The sequence below is a fragment of the Apostichopus japonicus genome, chromosome 2 (assembly GCF_037975245.1).
Source record: "Apostichopus japonicus isolate 1M-3 chromosome 2, ASM3797524v1, whole genome shotgun sequence".
In the NCBI taxonomy this organism is placed as follows: Eukaryota; Metazoa; Echinodermata; class Holothuroidea; order Aspidochirotida; family Stichopodidae; genus Apostichopus; species Apostichopus japonicus.
In genome coordinates this window covers 15,452,351-15,471,606 of record NC_092562.1, presented here as the reverse complement: position 1 = coordinate 15,471,606, position 19,256 = coordinate 15,452,351, and the positions used below count along the sequence as shown (strand labels likewise).

Genomic DNA, 19,256 nt, shown 5'->3' with positions numbered 1-19,256 from the left:
CGTCGACAGGGCACCGTAGCATTTCTGTGCCGTTGGAATGCAGATTATTTCATCTAGCTAGAACATCCGTCTTTGATCTAGAAGATACTACTGAATTGCATCTGGCCAGCCCATTCAAACGTTTCCTTAGCGCGAGATTCAATAGCGTTTTTTTTTCAAGTTGGATAGTGTTTACATTTCGAAACATAAAATGATGACAAGGTTTTACTAAAACTTGAGAACGAATACCCCAGTGTGAAAAAAGAAGGTATATTTTCATACAAGTAAACTTTCTGGAAGAGTAAAAAGACAGAATGATTTGTAACTCTCGCTAGGTTACAGATATAGGCTATAGCGTTAGTGTTAGTCCCACACGCACTTACCACATATGCTACATAAAGCCTAGGCGTAGGCTACGTTGGGAGCGGGATGTGGGGCTACACAAGTACATCACTCCCACACTTACTATACTACTGCAATGAAGTAAAATGCCTAGACTAGCCATAGCCTAACTATAAGCTAATTTTGCATTGCTCATTCTGCATCCAATCTACACTTCTTTATTCCATGGCACAAGATTGCCCAATAGACTAGCTTTAAACTGTTCAAAAGCTATAGTAGTTATACTGTAACTTAACTTATACTAGTTACTAGGCCTAACTAAGTTATAGGCCTAATGTAACATTAGGCTAGCTTGATTTCTAATGTTACACATAGCCAACTTATGACACACAGTATTCAGATCTAATGTCGTTAGGTTATATTCATGTATGATTATAAAAAGAAAATCTAAAAACCAATGCCTAGACTGACAAGTGATAGACAAGGTATGAAAATCAGGACACAGGTGTAGACAGCCTAACTTTGCGAAGTCTAAATTAAGATATTGTTACATGTTAGGCTTATTTCAGCCTAAATTTACCTTTCTGACTTCAAAAATACCACATTGTGAGCATTGCAGATCATTAGAGCTACCAAGTACCAATACCAGCCCTATATCCTACGTGTTTTAGTGGTGGGAGATTTGAGGGGCTTTGAAGATGTTTTGTGTCCTTTTATACTTGATTTCTTGCAAACAATTTTCCCAATCTCCCTGATTGGTTGTGAATGAGGAAAAGTTGCTTAAACATCAATCTGTTTGAATGTATATGTACACTATGTAAAAACTGGTCTGATCTAACAACAGCTGATAGTGGAGTAACCGTCAGTCATGCATTACTGCAGTGAAGACGACGAGAGGAAAAACTTTAAAAATAACAATCCCAAATGAAGGGATTCGTTACTTGACTCCCATACAGTGGACACGACTCTGACTTTAGAGTTGAAGTACAGCACTACCCACCCAGACTGAGACTTCAGTAATATGTATCAATTGATGTAAATATTTTTGGGAGCACTGATACATGTTTAGGTAAATACTATAAAAGAAAGTTCTTTACTTTTAGAGAGCTTTCCTTGCTTTTCTAAATTAGTTGTTTTCTGCAAACATTCTGGCACTGTTTGTACTATTTGGAGGTTGGTTCTCAAAGTGTGTAACTGAAGTTCAATTTCTGGTAACTTTGTTTTGACTAAGTTTGTTGACTTTGTTCAGAAAGCAATGATTGTACTATCCACTAATATTAGTGTTTACACGGGTCCAAAAATCGGGAACCGGGTACCCGAGAGCCGTTGCCCGTCGGGTATCCGGGTACCCGGGGAAAAATGTTTTCTCCCGTGTATCACGATTTTCAAGAAATTACATATTAAATGCCATAATAAATGAATTATATTCTCTACTGACAATGTTTTTATGTTCAAAAACGTATGTTTAGGTTTAGGTATAAAACCTTCCTCAATAATATCTATTTGCTTTTATTTTCTGTAATAAACTTGTTAATTACTTAATATAATTAACATTACTACTAATTAGTAGTAATGTTGTTAACATCGCATTGCCGCCGCTGCTTATGCTTGCTCTCCACGTCTTTTGGATCAGACCATAAAATATCCCTTTACTTTAGCTCAGTTGTTACTAGATCTACTATGCAGGCCCAGGGTTCGCATTAGCAGCGAGATTACGCGATTCGCGCAATTTGATCGCATTTGGAATACACGATTACTAAAAAGCCACTTGCGATTATTATTTTTTAGTTATCCCATCTATAATCCATAAACATGTCGTAAAATTCCTTGTCAGCCTTTCCTTCTATGAAATAAACCAATGAATAAATAATAATTTCTTCCACATGGTAGCCTAACACCACACTGAGTCAATGCATGAGAAATCTAGCAAAGCCTAACCATCTGTTTATTCGCTGAAATTGTGACGCAGTTATAAGATATCCATGGAATACCTTCGTTATTGCTGTTATCTTCGACCACATATTTTAGCCTAACACCACACTAAGTCAATGGGAAATCTGCCTAACCGTAGATTTGAATTTTTTTTTTTTTTCGAAATCACACTTTGCGTAGGATTCGGGTAATAAATTAGGAACCGGGTAGTATTGCGTCGGGCGGGTACCCGGGTACCCGGATAACCCGTGTAAACACTAACTAATATACTGTATGGTTGTGTACTTGTGAAAAAAAAAATGATAGATACTGTACCTGTAGGTCATATGTCCATGTTATATTGTTAACATACTATAAATGCATACAAATGACTGCTACAATTGTGTTGTTTAGGACTGTTATCAAAAATCTGTACAGTCTCATCTCTTTACAAATTATGTTCTCAGTTTGATACAAGTAACTTGTTTGGAAATACAGTACAGTAAATCATGTCTGGCACTTACAGTACATTTATGTCAAGATTTATGTATAGTAAGTTTATTTAAGTGCTCTTCACTTCATGTATTTATTTCTAACATGCTATAAGAAAAAACCATTCAAATGTTCATCAAATTTCTAGCCTGTCACATACAAGTGTTGCATAACACTGGATACTGTCAAAGCTTAAACCAACTGCTACCAGTTTGACAGTGCTGTAACTCAACTCTTTTAGTCTTACAGTATACCTTGTGTTGAGGCATTTGGTTGTATCATGCAGAGTTCATTGAACTCAAAGTTGATTTAGCCGACAAGCCCATGTCAAGTGAAGTTTAATACTGAGTCAAGTGAGTGTAGGGCCAAGTCGAAAACAAAAAGTTTTTTTTAATGACCTGTGTCAAGCCAAATCACATACTGTTACTTAATATATAGTTATGACTCTCATTCCATTTGTTAATTTTGGGCATGTTCCCCCTCCATCCCCTCCCCCCCCCCAATAAGAAAAGTCAGACTCTTGCAAAGGGCTTAAATTACTAACACACACCTAAAAATTGACAGTTTGCACTTGACACAAATGAATTTTAAAAAAGGATCGAAAAGTGAAATGATAGCACAATTTTGCAGATCTAACCTGTAAGCCCTTTATCCCACAAAATCAATTTCTCACATATTCTCAAAGCACATGCTAATGTATGTAGCCACTAAATGCACAAATAATGATGAGATACTGTATGCATGGGCAGTTACTGTACAGTACTGTTACATGGTATCAGTACTGAATTTAAATATTCAGTGATAAAGTGAATAACTGTAGGATGTCTTGTGTATTGAAATAGAATAATGCCTAATTGACACAAACGGTATGTGTGTTTACCTTGTAGTCATGAAAGATTAATCTCTTTATCAAACATGCATATGTCGCTAAGCCTGAAGCCTGCTATGCAAAACATTAATTAGTCAAGTTGTAGGTGCTATACAAGTGTATAGGATGCATAGTAGTAATTGTATGGTATGTAGGAACCATACAGTAGCACTTTGTTATATTTGTAAGAGACCAAATTTAGAGCCATCAAAATTGCTATACACATAATTTGAACACTAAATTATTCCCTGAAGTTCACTCAACTTTTTCTCTCCTTTTTTTTCTTCATTTTTTGTTATTCCTTCGTTTATCTCTCATAGTTCCAGAATAGTTGGTTAGATAACCATGGCGACGGAAGTAGTCCAAAATTCTGCATTCTTCCCATTTGGGAATAAAGGGCAGGAAGAGAACAAAGCACCGGTCACACGAACAGCTCTCATATCATTTCCTCAGACTCGACAAATACTGTGGTAAGAAGAGTTTTATTGCAGAACTTTGCAGTTTATAGGCTCTCCATATATGAATGTTCGAGGCTTAGTATTCTTCTACAGTAGGATATATCTGTGACATTACTGCATCAATAAAAGTATGTTTCATGAGACCTCAGTTGGTATGTTACCGTATGCATTGCTATTTTGTTTTAATAAAAGATGAAGCAAATCTGACCGTCGTTATTATTTAAACCGGAATGTATCGATGATGTCCCAGAGACAAGGAAATGAATAACTCTGAGTTTGAGATATCATGGTTTGAGGTTCTTCCCATATATGAAAGAATCAAGGCTTTGAGAACAAGTCTCTATACACCCTCCAGTGCTTGAAACTTTAATGTACATTCCATTGACAATTTTATTACTTTAACATCCATTCCTTTGATACAGTAGATGATTGTGGTACATACAGATTTGCGATTGTAGTTCCACTCGGCAACCATAGCATTTTATAGGAGACAAAATTTAAAAAACATTCAAAATGCTATAACACAATATGTTAACATTAAATTTAAATTATTCCCAAAGTTCCTAAACATTGTAAGTTCTGGCATTCTTTTCAGTGAAACAGTTAAGACTGCACATTAAAACTTGTTAACTAATATGAAAGAGAACAATATATGGTGGCTTCATTTTAATTAGTATCACAACTGGTGACATAAAGACAGACCTTAACAATGTAGACCTTTGAGCTGAATATATTGTCTATTTCTTTACATACATTTGATTGCTAGTACGTAGAACATCCTTCAAAAACAAGAATGTATGGATTCTGTTTATGGTTAATGATGATTGTTAACTTTGCTTCTCCAAATTTGTAATATTCTTAAGTTCTCTGTAACACTGTGGTTTCAAAAATTTGGCACAAACTATTTTTCCAGTTTCCACTTTCCAGTGCAAGAAGTAATGTGATACAGTATGAAGGGTAATGAACATATAGCATATATCATTGTAATACCCTTCACTTTGGCTGTTATAGTTTTCCATGAAAATATCAAATGCCCTTGTCATGCTTATACTGTAAACAATTCTCTGTCTACAGATTTGAGTATATTTGTAAACATATTAAGAAACAGGTATAACTGGATAGTAGTAATCAACAAATTTTGTGCTAAAAGGGAAAAGAAATAGTTTGCTCTACCTGTGCCTGTAACAGATTGAAACCGAGGGAATACCCTTTGAAGATTCTGCATAGTAAACAGACTCATAAAACTTTGACATGCGTATATAATCAGAGACTCAACTGCGTTAAAGTTAAAGTTAAAAAGAATTAGCTCAGTTTTATGCTTGTATGGTAGATGCCCAGCCATTCATCCAACTAGACCTTTGCAAAATATGAAATCCTCAACAATTTGTCCTACAGTACGTTGATCTGTGATGAATTTTGAAATTTTATGAATAGTATTAGTTATACAGTTTTACAATGTAAACTTTTTTATTTTATTTTTTATTACCATTTTAGGCTCAAATTCTAGAATGTTGTTGTCATCTTTATTGGATCTCTCAAACTGTTTTCCCCAAAACAATGAAAATGTAGACAAACTGTAGCAACTGAATTTTTTTGTTTAATTTTTTTTGTTACCCATCTTTTCCTTTTCAGGGATAGTGCAAAGATTGGAAGTGGGATAAAACTACATATTTCGTCTGGCAGGTACTGTATGGTTTAAATCTACATTTGTGTTTGCGTTGTGACATTTTAACGAGGCTTAAAGTACATTGATCGGGCATCGTCGAATAACAATTCTGTTAAATAATCACACGTCTTCACAAAGTAAGATCATTTTCACGTATTCCTAAAGCTAAATAAATAAATGAATAACTTTTGCAGCTCCATCGGAATGTCATTGAAACAATACATAGAAGGATTTATTGAACATTGCAACATCAAACCTCTGCTATCGTTCCTAAAGTACATTTGCTTGATAACACTTACGGCTAGTATTCATGTTAGCCTTTCATCTGCCAGCATATTGCAGTGGGACACAGTTATGGCACGCCACATGTGCAATAATTTGATAAACCGAATTTATCGCTGTAAACTCTGTTTTTGGATCGATAAACTGAGTTTATCGACTGGATAAACGTGTTTTTTGCGATAATTATTGCACATATGGCTTGCCTTACACAGCACCTCGCTGTTTTACAATTCCTGAATTAGAGTAAAACCATGGCTCACAAGATGCGAAACTGCCAAATGAACTTGCATACTGACATGGTGGGTTATTGATTAGTTTTGTGGTTCCGAAAAAAATATGGGTTAGACAACACGATTGAAACAGTTAGCTTGACTGGAAACTTCAAAGATACGTTTCAAGAGATCTCTTCAATCAGTATGAATGAAATTGTATATTTACATTTATGTACTTCAGTCAGGGACGTAGCCAGAAATTTGAAATTGGGGAGCAGAATTTTAATAGGGGCATTTCTCACAAAGGGAGCATTATTACACTTATCAGAGTGAACGACCTACAAAGAATTTTCTTTGCCTCCCACGTTGCAGGAAATAAACAATAATAAGAGTATTGTTTACGTAGCAGACTAAATTTCAGGGGAAAGATTGAGAAGGGTTGCTTAGTTTCCTTCAATCAGAAAAGGGCTTAAATGATATTTCCTGCTTTTAGTTAAAATTTTAATTTTCGTGGTACTCAAAGGGATGGGGGGGGGGGCGAAGTCCCTGACTATAGTACAAGTGTTCAACTCATGGTATTATTTATAATGTACAGTCATAGACTGCAGCTTGTCAAGTTTTCAGGGAACAAGATATAGTACAGGCAGTGCCCTCTGTTGATTTTGGGTGTGGCCGGAGAGTAGCCCCATCATCCGTTAAAACAAGAAACGGGCTTTCTCAAGATCACAAGATCATCCGTTGTGAGATGAATGCAACAAACTGAGAGACTTCATGTCAAATATTTTCCAATGGTAGTAGAATTGAAAGATACAAGAAACTATTGTATGTATGTATGTATGTATGTATGTATGTATGTATGTGTGTATGTATGCGTGTATCATGTATGTATGTATTTGTTTGAATTTTGTTTTTGTATTACTTTGTATTACTTTGTGTACTTTGTATTTTGTATGTATGTATATTGCAATTGGAACTTGCTGTAAAGATTTTCTTTTGGTATGTCAATCTCTGGATAGGATGGTCTCTGTGAAGATCTCTGAGAAGACGATACGCCTGGCCTACCAGCATGCTGCTCATGACAAGGGATCTCAGTATCATGGATTTGTTGTTGGCAATGTTGATACCGATGCTGGTAAGTAATCAATTCAATGTCAAGTTTTTAAGCAACACATTGTCTTGCAGGAATATTTCATGCAGATACGTGCAGAAGACGTTGGATGTGTTGTAACGGCTGTGTACCTCGGCGATAGTCTCTGCATGAATACAGCATAAAACTTACATAGGTGAAAAAAGATGCGCTGTAACTGTACGCACTCGTTTTGTCAGTATAGTGATCGAGGTTAACAGTGAAGTTCAGTGCATAGTGCTTATCTTTTTACAATGACAGATTATATGATATTCATGTTTGACAGAAGTGCAGAATACCCAAGGAAAATATATATCATTTTTTAAAACTTTTATTGGCAATCCCCCTATACAAATACTATAAAACCATCTTGCTTTGTTAATAGAGTGCTCTGTTTTTTTATATTTTTTATTTGGGGGGGGGGGGGTAGGTTGGCAGAGTTTGACTACAAAGTGTGTTGATAAAGATAGCAGACAAGGAAATAGAGGAGAAATAAGGAAGCATTTGGTACCATTTATTGGCAGCCCCATCATTACAAATTGTAGTCATACTAGGTCAGAGAAAGTAAAGAACAGAAAAAAAATAGAAGGAGTAAAAGAAAACAATAAAGACGTAAGGGAGACTACCGAAACTTAAAAGAATGAATGAACAAGCTCAAATTTATGTATGTATGTATGTATATCAGATCCTCCTGCAAGCAGGAACTCGTGAAGAAGCCTCATTGGCTTATCAAAGCCGCAAGCTGACCGAAGTCAGTCTCTTACATTCATATTTAACGTCCATGATTATGAATAGTTAATTGTCAACAACTCTGTAACTGGACGACATACATTAATCTGGGAGTGACTCAAACCGGGGACCTTATGATTGAAAGGCACAGGCGTTAACCACTGAGCTAACACTCCACAGTTTTTTATAACCATGATAAATACTCCATGATTTTATAACCATGATAAATCCGGCTATAATTTGATGAACATTGATGTCCACCAAAGTTAGTTTATAATTAATGTGTAACTTGAGATAAAGCCTCTAAGTAATTCGATTTTGTCTCATTTCTACGTAGCTATTAAACTTGCTCAAGTTATTTTTCTACTGCATCTGTAAACCAACAGCTGTGTACCAAAGTTCTTTCAACAGCATGTACTTACTTGAGATTTTGAAAGTCTGCATTACGCAGCAAAACTTCTTAATTCTAACTTCCAGTTAGGCACTTGAATGGATCTCTTTTGTCAAGTTTATTCATGATTTGGCTGTACATGGGTGATTGTATACCAACTGTGTGTAGAATGTATGATAGTGTAGCCTTGTACTGTACTTCACAGTACTGTATATAAATACTGACCACACAAAGGAACCGGTGTGTTGTAGTGATTCAGAAAATCATTTAAGCGACACTACAAAATTACGTTTCACCGTATGAAGTCATCAATGAATGTAGTTGGATTCTTACCTGGACACTTAGCACAATTACTAGCAATAATTAGATTATTTCCCAAAATAAAATTTGAGAAAAATTTCACAATATGAAATGAAAAGTTGACTTGCCAAAATAATGACCTACAAAAGCAATACTTCCATATGAAAAGAACATCAATTTTGCATAATTTCAGAGGAGTTATTAAAATCTTTATAACATGATGGTGTATACAGTAAGTCAATCATTTTAATGATAAGTTAGTTACTGTACCTATGTTTATTCAGCTGCTTTACAGTAGGTGTTTGTTAAATGCAACAGCTGTGTAGAATTTACACATTTTCAAGGCTTAATGTATTCATACATAGTATATATATATATATCTATAATTCTATATATATATATATATATATATATATCTAGATATAAATCACATTGAATCAATGACAGGCTGATACTGATACTAGCAGTGAGTGCTGTACTGCATTTTCCAATATAAGTTGGACAATAATAAAGGCTGTTGTTTTTGCATACAGTATTTTGTTTCATTCATTATCATAAATTGTGGGATTAGTGTACTGTAGCTGCAGACTAAGTGTACATTACATTGTTTCATGGTTGTCATTGATACTGTAACTGTTTCAAGTAATTCTAAGGTTTACAGAAAATTGAATCAATTTTTTTTCCCCCATCATACTGTAATAAAAAAGTTATTTGAAAGAGTCAAATATTTACTTTGGCTTGTTTTGGATTGAACCATTGACCTACAGTACATACTGTTCTGTACTCTACAATTGAGCTTCTTGTTCCAGCGTTGAGTTGATGGCCTTTAATAGTTTCGTCGCTGGGTCTCACTTAGACTTCAGAGCCTCTCTGCAGTTTGTTTTAAACGACTTACATATCATGCAGCCAGGGATCTAACCCTTATTATTATTGTGTTAAAGTAAGTTGGCCTGATGTTTCGATCCTAGCAGGATCTTCTTCAAAGGCTAAATGACAAATAACAGTAACATATGGGACAAAAACACGCACAGAATACAGACAGGTTAATGAGCATGGTGAACACAAAGAGATAGATGTAAGGGGATTAGTAGACAAGGGATGGAGAGAAGAAAGAGAGAAACCAACAGGGGAAGAGGAGAGGTAGGAGATAAACAGTGGACGGACAAAGAGAGGATTAAGGGAAGGGGGTAGGGAATAAACTGGAGAAGGACAAAGACAGAAAGGTGTATTATGATTTCTATATTATTACTATTATTATTTTCACTTTCTCACTTGTCTGTCCCCATTACCGTTAACTGCAGGGTGCACTCTCGGTTCTACCGTGTGTAAAGGGATTAGGTAAACTTTTGACACTTACCTGTACCTGCCGCTGGGACCACTGACCGGTTATCTCCTGTCCACCTACAGTACTTCCTTTTCATTCTACCACCCAAAGACTGTCTAGTTACGCCACGGTGTATTTATTAAAGGGGCTTTCAAGATATTTACCATGTATCGTCGCTGTTGATATTCCTTCCCTTCTATCCAACTTCATTAAGTTCACCGGATTTGTCTATTTAGATCACATTGATTTAAATCTTTGATTTGAGATCCTTTTTTTTAGAGGACTTGCTAATTTAAATAAAAAGGTTTCTTTTTCTTTCGTTAAATGTTAAAGTGAAATACAGTAACTGTAGATTAGAAAAGGTTATTTTAATTCCTTGTTTTTAAATTACAAACTCACCCGCCCAGGGTTCTGTTCATTAAATGACTACATATGTACTGAGTACTATAAATGTACCCCCCCCCCCCCCCAAAAAAAAAAACACAATTGTAATTCAAAATGTTCACATCATTGCATTCATAACAAACAGAGCGAAGGTATAAAGAAAAAATTATATTAGAAAGCCCACCCCCCCCCCCCCCCCCCGAAAAGCAACATTAGCCAAAGGTCAGTAGTATTTGTTCAACATGAGCCAGAAAACATAGGAGAGGTTTTAAAGGGAAATCCCGCTGTTTGATTGCAAAGTATGCATGTCCACATCAACATACAAGTCCAACCATTCAGGAACAGGAAGTTATCTGCAGTAGAAGTTATTAACAAACTTTGAAAGAGCAAAGGCAAAAAAAAAAACTTTTGCGACGACCGATACTAAATAACCTTCAGATTTTTACAATATTAAGCTTGTGTAAATAAATGAATTTCCACTCATTCAAATCGACCCAAATATCTTATTAAGCCACTGTGTACCGTGCACTGTTTACTGACCTAGATTGTACACTGCAAACTAGCGTTGAAACAAAAAGGTCGAAAAATGATATCGATGACCTAAAATGTAACAACGCAGTAAGTTCACAGTTGCAAGTCAATATTTTTACCAAAAAATACAGTTAAATACTGTACCTACATTACCTGCTTAAACTTTGTTTTGACAAAGAAACTGAGAAGTCTTGTTTTGAATGGGGCTATGCTCAAGGAATGTACCTGTATGCAGGGTTGGCAGATTTAAATCACCAAATTTAAATCACTCAAATGTTTTTCTTTAAAAATCGTTTGATTTAAGTCACAGATTTGAATCTTTCACACATCTGGTAAAAAAAGGAAAATTAAGAAAATTAAAACAGATATTTCTGTTCTTACTTTCTCAGATCTTTTATTAAAATTAAAAATGTTAAAAAGCTGCAGAAGGGTAAAAAGAAGTGATATAAACAATTAACTTAATTTCAGGTTATTAAAGAACAGCAACTTTACAGGATTGGCCAAGTAGCATGACCTTTTCTACCTTGAAGTCTTCATCATAATCATCAGATTAGTCAATATCAACATTTTGTCCAGTCACTTTTGAGATCATATTTTCAGATAAAATGTTGCAACGTGAAATTTTATCAGCTGTGGCAGCAACAGGACAGTAATAATAATACCTGCTGTGAGGGCCTATATAAGTACAGTTGCTTACAATAAGCTTCACTGAAATTACTCTGCAATTCAGGCTTCAGTTATACTCCAGTCAATTGAAAACTGTATGAAACTTGGTGATCTGGGTTGTTAGCAGATATTATATACTGTACAGTATATTGTAGTGAGAATTGTGGCCAGAATATCATCTTAAAATAAAATGAAAACTTTTAGCTTACTGATTATCCACTAAAGAGCCTTTGTAACTTTGTAAGCGAATGTGTAAAAGTAAGTGGGCCAGAGGACTAGCAGGATCTTCCTCAGAGTCTGAATGACAAGTTTACAGTAACAGAAGGGACAAATACACACAGAATACTGACAGGTTAATGAGCAGGGTGAACACAAAGAGATAGATGTAAGAGGATTAGTAGATGAAAAGAAAAAAGTTGTAAGTTACCAAGCAATGTGTGTAGACAATATAATCTTGTTGAGGATAGAACAGACATCAGTTTAAGTGTAAAGTACTGTATGCTATAGCTTAAATGTGATTAAAGGTTTAGTACATTTAACAGTGATTATTGCTAACTTACAGTACATGTAGCAATTCACAGAGCTATATCTACCTGTATGTCCCTCTGATGCTATAGAAACAGGTTGCAGGAACTTTGTAACACTGTCATACAGTAACTTTGTAACACTGTCATACAGTGACTTTACAAGTGCTCAGTTAAACATCCTCTCTCTCCATCCAGCTCCCCCACCCCCCCCCCCCCACCCCAACAGCCTCAGAAAAAGAAGGTAGACGAAAGGCAGGGAATTGGATTAAAAAATGTGTGTTGTTCTCAAAACTACAGAGTCACAACATATGTTGCTTCCAACATTAGATAGCTTCTAAACCAATGCTGTAACAATGGATAATAGTACCTACTGTAAAAAGTCATTTAGTGGCAGTCAAGTTTATGCATAGGTGCAGCCAAAGCAAACTTCAGTTGGATCTTTTTATCAATGCAATCAAAAGCTTTTTGGAATATGTAGTATATCTGAATGAAAGTCTTGCAGTCAAGTACTACTTATACAAGTTTGGCATTAGATCAGAAAGTACTTATTCCAGGGCCAACACAAGTTTCCAAGTATAGAAAGGATAGACACATGAAGGCATCATGTCATGAAATCAAAAAGAAATATAGATAGATAGATAGATTTATTTCGTCCATAAGATATGGAAATTTGTCGCCCTGCAGCAAAACACATAAAAAAATCAAAGTTTTAAAGTTACATACAGAATACAGTTAAATATTAGTATAAACAAAACACAGAGAAGTTGAATAAAAAGGTAAAAAATATCAACAGCAACAAATCCATACATGTGAGAAAAATATACACATATATACATATATATACATATAACAAAAACAAACAAACAAGACTATAAAACAACCCTCAGGTTGAAAAGAGAAACAGAATTGGGTAAAAAAGAAAACCTGAATCTGTTATGCTTAGACCGTGGCATGCAAAGTCTGCTGCCTGAATGGCAGAATACATAGTTCTGAAAAGAGGATGTGTATGGTCTTTTAATATTCCATGGGTTTTCTGGTGCACCATATCAATGTAGAGTTCATAGACAGTTTTCAAACAAATATATATTAAAGAAGAAAAAAAATCAGATTTAAATTAAAAGAAAAATCCCCAACCCATCCTGTACAATAAGTTGTCAGTTGCTTGTTGATCAATCTCAAAATGGTGCACAGTAATATAAACACTTTTCAAGTTTAGAAAATATCCAATGTTTTCAAAGTCTAGATCTTTAAGACTAAAACCTATGTACAGGGAAATTTATAAAATCTAACTTATTTCGTCATTGTTGGAAGAAAATCAAGAGGTTACAACACTTCTCAATTTTAGTTTGTAAACATGTGTAACATACTGTACTGATGTTGCTGTACAATGAATGTAATTAATATAAACCACAAATATTTTTTAGTGTTGACTGGGATTTCCCCCTTGTAGAAATACTTGTCATCCCAGACGTCAGTAGGGGCTCCGAAAGGCAGTATTACGGTCACTGGGAATTCCCTCTGACCTGGAAAGAAAAGAGCAGCCTTCAAAGGTCTTGAAAGTGGTTTGTGTAACCTGTACACTCACAGTGTGTATATAGTGTCAGTACGGTGCTGTTTGGTTTTGGTGGTGCTTGCATTGTTAAGAAATTAACCTTCCAAGTCTAGTTATAAGAATAAAAGGCGTACAGTATGTATTAGAAAGAACTTGTGAAATGAAGTGGTCACAATAATGATCAAACTCCCACACTATTATGTACATTCTGTTCCACCGTAATAAATGTGCTCATCAAACAGTATAACTTGCAGGTGAGCAGATAGTGCATTAGACAGTATTATACAACACCTAATTATATTCCCGCCATTTGATTGGTCAATTGCTCGTCGATTGCATGCAAAATCCGCTCTATTGCACTCTATGAAATAGAACCATGTGTTATACTTTTTGATAGCACTTTTTCAATGGTAAGAGAGCAGAGAAACCTGTCTGTTCAAAATAATCTGTTGCATGAGTGCATTTTACAACCAATTATATCCAAATTTGAAGGTGTTGTATAAAACAAATAATGAATGGTTTCCATTCGTGCAATAGTGCAAATATTTCATTCGTTGAAAGATGTAATTTGTTCCATTCAACGAGGCGCAGCCGAGTTGAATGGAACATTCCATCTTTCAACTCAAAAAATATTTGCACTATTGCACTCATAACCATTCATTATTTGTATACTACAGTACTGTACAGTATATCAGCCAAAACTAAGGACAGTTTCCAACTTTTATCACTGGTATCTGCTTACAAGCCCCAATGGAATTGTTGACTATTTAGATTGGTACATACTGTATGTACAAGGTATGATGTCTGAAATATAAAATATACAGTTCAGAAATGCACTCAGAACAGTAAAAACAAAACCAACAGACAGAAGCAAGTTAGTATTTAAAGTAAGGTAATGTACTTAGGGTGTGTCCCATTGTATTGTGCAGTTGAAATTCTTCCTGGTATTATTTACAGAGTCATCACTTTTATCATCAACAATATCTGAGTAATGTATACATATGTGTACTGTATTATCAGCACAAAGTTGATTAGATAGTGGTCACTGGTCAGCATTAAACACTGTATGAGTCAAGAGGTACAGTAACATTCCTCTCCTAAGGACTACTGTATGGTGTGGTGATCCTCTTTGGGCTTCAGTAGGTAGGGTTAGTGCTGGGATATATTGGACTATGTGTTTGCATATATATGGTTTCAGAGCAGTATATTATGGCAAATGGCAGTAGATCCTCTACTTTTAATGTTAAATATATAGTTGGATTAAAGCATTTTGTACATGTATGTATCTTTAATCAATTAATATTCTCTCATTAGGAAATATTACCAATGCAGACTCTACACCATTGGTTGTATGTGCAGTTAGGTAACATAAAAAACAAACATACTCGAAAGTTGTAAACTATATAGTGTGAACAGAATGCAATTGATTGCAAAACTGACATGTACACCTGTACTGTAGCAATGAAGTTATCATAAAGTTCAGGTACCATTGCAATAATTACAGGTACCACTTAATAAATTTTTTTAACGGCTATTAAGTTGATTTCATTACTCCTGTCTAGATAACAATAATTGCATTGTATTTTTTTTTATGCACACACAACCTAGGAGATTAACTGTTCATAATCACATCGTGTGCGTGTATGTGTGGGTGTTTGTAATGTACAGTATGTGAGTACTTTGATGTGACCAGGCCTTGAAATTTAGGCTAAATGCCATATAGCTGTCTGCTGTAGAAAGAAAATGGGCACTTGCATTTTGCTGCCAGTATACATTGAGAATATGAACACAGTATTAATACGTACTGTAAGTCAGGAAACAACAATATATATAGTCAAAAAACAAACTTGGCATAGCGTCCGTCCCGAAACCCTCGCAAACTGCATTACTGTTTATCATTGGCAATAATTATTGTGCTGCTCCCATGTAGGATTGTACAGTACTGTATATAATTGTTTCTTTTGTGAAGCAAGTGGATAAGATTGGGAACATCTAGGCCCAGGTGATGGGGTGTTGAAATTGATCCAGTTGTTAAAGACTCTCCATCTTCAGCTGATTGTCTATACTGTAGTCTTGTTTGCAATTTAGTAAATTGACACGGTCAATCATGACCCAAATAGTTCCCGATCAATATTAGACTCTTCCATGAAAGAAGGTCATTACTTGTAACGGTTAGGTGTGGTAGGTTACATTTTTGTAATTGAGGAAATCCCCCTATATATTGTTGTAATGTTGTTACAATTTTAATACAGCAATTCACCATGTTTCCTAGAAGTTCCCACTCTTGGTTGAACAACCTTCACAATAACACCTTGAAATTAGAATGTATATTGTGCAAGTTGCATTTCTAGGCTTCCTTTCAGGAAATGATATGAAGAAAATACTCAATGTTGTGAGAGATGTTTAGGAAATCCTAATTTTTTGGGTTAAGTGCACGGTGTAAACCTCTAAAACTGCATTTGAACAATTACAGTAGCTGTGTAGTACAGAGATATCCCTACCCCCTGTGCAGCACATGTATGTAACATTATTATCTTGATCACATGTTTTACTGTTCCATACAGTGTAGCAGGTTGAAGTTCTCAACAATTGCAGACCTTAAATATAGCACTATATATATATATATATATATATATATATATATATATATATGTATATATATATACATATATAGACATATATATATATATATACATATACTGTATATACATATATATATATATATATATATATATATATATATATATATATATATATATATATATGTAGTGTATATCTACTCAATATGTACTTGATATGTCCTCCCATTCTCAGCCCTGCTCCCAACTGATGAATGACTGCATAAATCTAAGATTTTATGTTTTAGTCAGTTCAACATATATATGGCAAGCAAGTAAACGTGGTTCACTTATTATTATTTACTACACCTCTGCACTTACATGTCTGCTCACCACTCACACACTATATTAGATGTTAATACTGTACCTAATAATGGGTATTACCATTTGACACTGGCTTCCCATACTGACTGGTCAACCTAACCCTATGCTATTGCATCACCCAAAGGGTCTAATTGAGTCCCCTTCCCCCTTCCCATCTCTCCCCCTCTCTCCCTGCCCCCTTCCTTCAAATTAAACCATGCATTAAGCTGTAATTAACTCCAGCTTGGTACACAATAAGCACTCAATCTCATATTTTATAAACTCTCTTTATGATTTTTTATTATCTCTCTTGTCTAGATATTTACCTTTTTCCTTTGTTTTTGGTAATTTTTTTTTCACAGAAGAGGAAGGTATTGAAGTTTCCTTAAACAGATTTGACCCAGGTCGTGAGCTTCCATCTGGGCAGGGGTCAGTGCTAACAGCAAAGCTCCCTGGAGACTTTGTCGTTCCTATTTGTTTCAGTTTTCTGAAAGGAGATAAAACCCAGACACATGGAGAAAAGGACTTTTTATCTGCATTCAAAGTGAGTTTTGAGAAGGGTTCAGTAAATTACTTTAATAGTTGATTTGTTATTCATTCATGTACTTGTTCAAAATTCTCTAATCTGATTGGCCCGTTGTTGTCAGCTGACCATGCCTTAACCTTGGTAAAAGGATGACCAAAATTTATTAAAAAGCAAGCTTTCAGCCTGTACTGTAGTATATTAACCACAGGGTGCTAGCAACAATGATAACCTTAGTGAGCAATGCTGGCATTAATTTTATTAGTACCATGGCGTTAAGCGGCCATGGAAACAAAAAATAGGCCGAACGTTAGCAATAGTATCAGAAATTAGTGGAGGCTTCAACTTAGCAAGAGAAACAATATTCAAATGTCCTGAGAACTGCGATCCAAGGAGCCGAACCAACGGAAGACAGTCATACACCACAGTTGACTAGCCAATGTCAGAACACCGCCGTGAGATTGTTATACTGTACAATGTAGTGTCGTTTAATGTATACATTGCCTAATTATCATCATTCTGTTCATTTACGCATTTACATTGGTTTGAGACTTTTAACTATAATGAAAGTGAAGAACAACGGGCAACCTTTCGAGGCAGTTGTTGTTATTTTTCATTTAAAGTTTTTAATAAATTGTAACATTCTGAGATGAATATTAACGTTGATTTAGTGCTTTGAATTGAATGACTGTGATGGTATAACCCTATCGCTGGATGCACAAGGCCGTAGGCATTGCTTGAGTTATTCCCACATTTGTGTATCCTGAGATAAACGCTCAGTAGTCTGTTGATTTAAGCCCCAAAATTTTATGACATTACTACAGGTGTGGGCTTGAAATAAATTTTGCAGGCTACAATGAAGGGGCCACAATACTTAAGGATGTATGTACCTACAGTGCATAATCCTTTGCAAACAGAAATTTTGACATAGTCAAATGAAAGATCAGAAAGTTCTACGATGTGTATCGTCTTTCATTTTTTGGGTTGAGTTATCGAATCATAAGTGGCCCATAATTTCCTTCATGCACTCCTCTAAGTGTTGCACGAGCTAAAGCCCCTATACATATGTACTGTAGGATGTTCTCATGGGTTGAATAAAATCAACAGACTGCACCTTTGCCCACCCATGCATTACGGTATGTTACTATATATAACTATTATATATTTGAAAACTTTTCACTGGAAATGCAAACCATGTTTGCACAAAAACAAAACTGAAAGAGATCAACGATTCAGCGGTATTTGTTGACAATAGATCTTGCGAAAAACACAGCAGAATAGAATTGCTTTGTACTTTGGAAGAGTGGGAAAGAATTTTTATTACCGACTTTCTCAGAAAAAGTTGACCAAAAAATTCAAAATCACTAAAGAGGTCAGGAATCTGTAAGGGATATTTGGATATATGTAGGTCTGGAGTATTTGAATCATTTTCACATCCTGACCTAGTCACATGGTGGAATGATGTCTTAAAATAGTTACACCAACATCATTGCAATGGAACAACAATACCCCTTAAAAAACGGAAAAAAAGAAAAATATCTTTGTTACCACGGATATGAATTGAAGGAGACTAATAAGCCCTCAGGAAGTCTTACACTAGAAACATACAGTGTTTTTAGCTGGATAACACTGTACAGGTATATTTTACAGCTAGGACTCATCTAGGTCGATGGTCTGTAAACTATTGGGTGAGATCCAAAAGTCAAAAATCAATTTTACTGGGTGTACTAGGTTTTGCAGTTTTCTGAGTTTGCCAAGTTCCATAGTCCAACTCTAGCTCTCTTACTTTCCGAGCATCGATTAGTTCAGTAGGGTGCCAGTCTGATGGATCATTGCCCAGTCCTCATGCTGTATATGGAAGCATCTGGACTGTGGGCCGAATAGTTTGCAGTTCCCTGGTCTAGTGGATCATTGCCCTGTCCTCATGCTGTATATGGAAGCATCTGGACTGTGGGCCAAATAGTTTGCGGATCCCTGGTCTAGTGGATCATTGCCCAGTCCTCATGGTGTATATGGAAGCATCTGGACTGTGGGCCGAATAGTTTGCAGATACCTGGTCTAGTGGATCATTG

At 35.5% G+C, this 19,256-nt stretch overlaps 1 protein-coding gene across 1 annotated transcript in view; it reads left to right on the top strand.

The window, feature by feature from the left end:
• The first annotated feature begins 85 nt into the window (after positions 1-85).
• Positions 86-19,256, top strand: part of LOC139979565 (uncharacterized) — a 36,631-nt gene continuing 17,460 nt past the window's right edge. Inside the window, exons 1-5 of the mRNA XM_071990505.1 lie at positions 86-247; positions 3,913-4,062; positions 5,683-5,733; positions 7,227-7,342; positions 17,024-17,205. Coding sequence (XP_071846606.1) covers positions 3,938-4,062; positions 5,683-5,733; positions 7,227-7,342; positions 17,024-17,205 — 474 coding nt within the window. The 5' untranslated portion in view covers positions 86-247; positions 3,913-3,937. The remainder of the gene's footprint in view (positions 248-3,912; positions 4,063-5,682; positions 5,734-7,226; positions 7,343-17,023; positions 17,206-19,256) is intronic.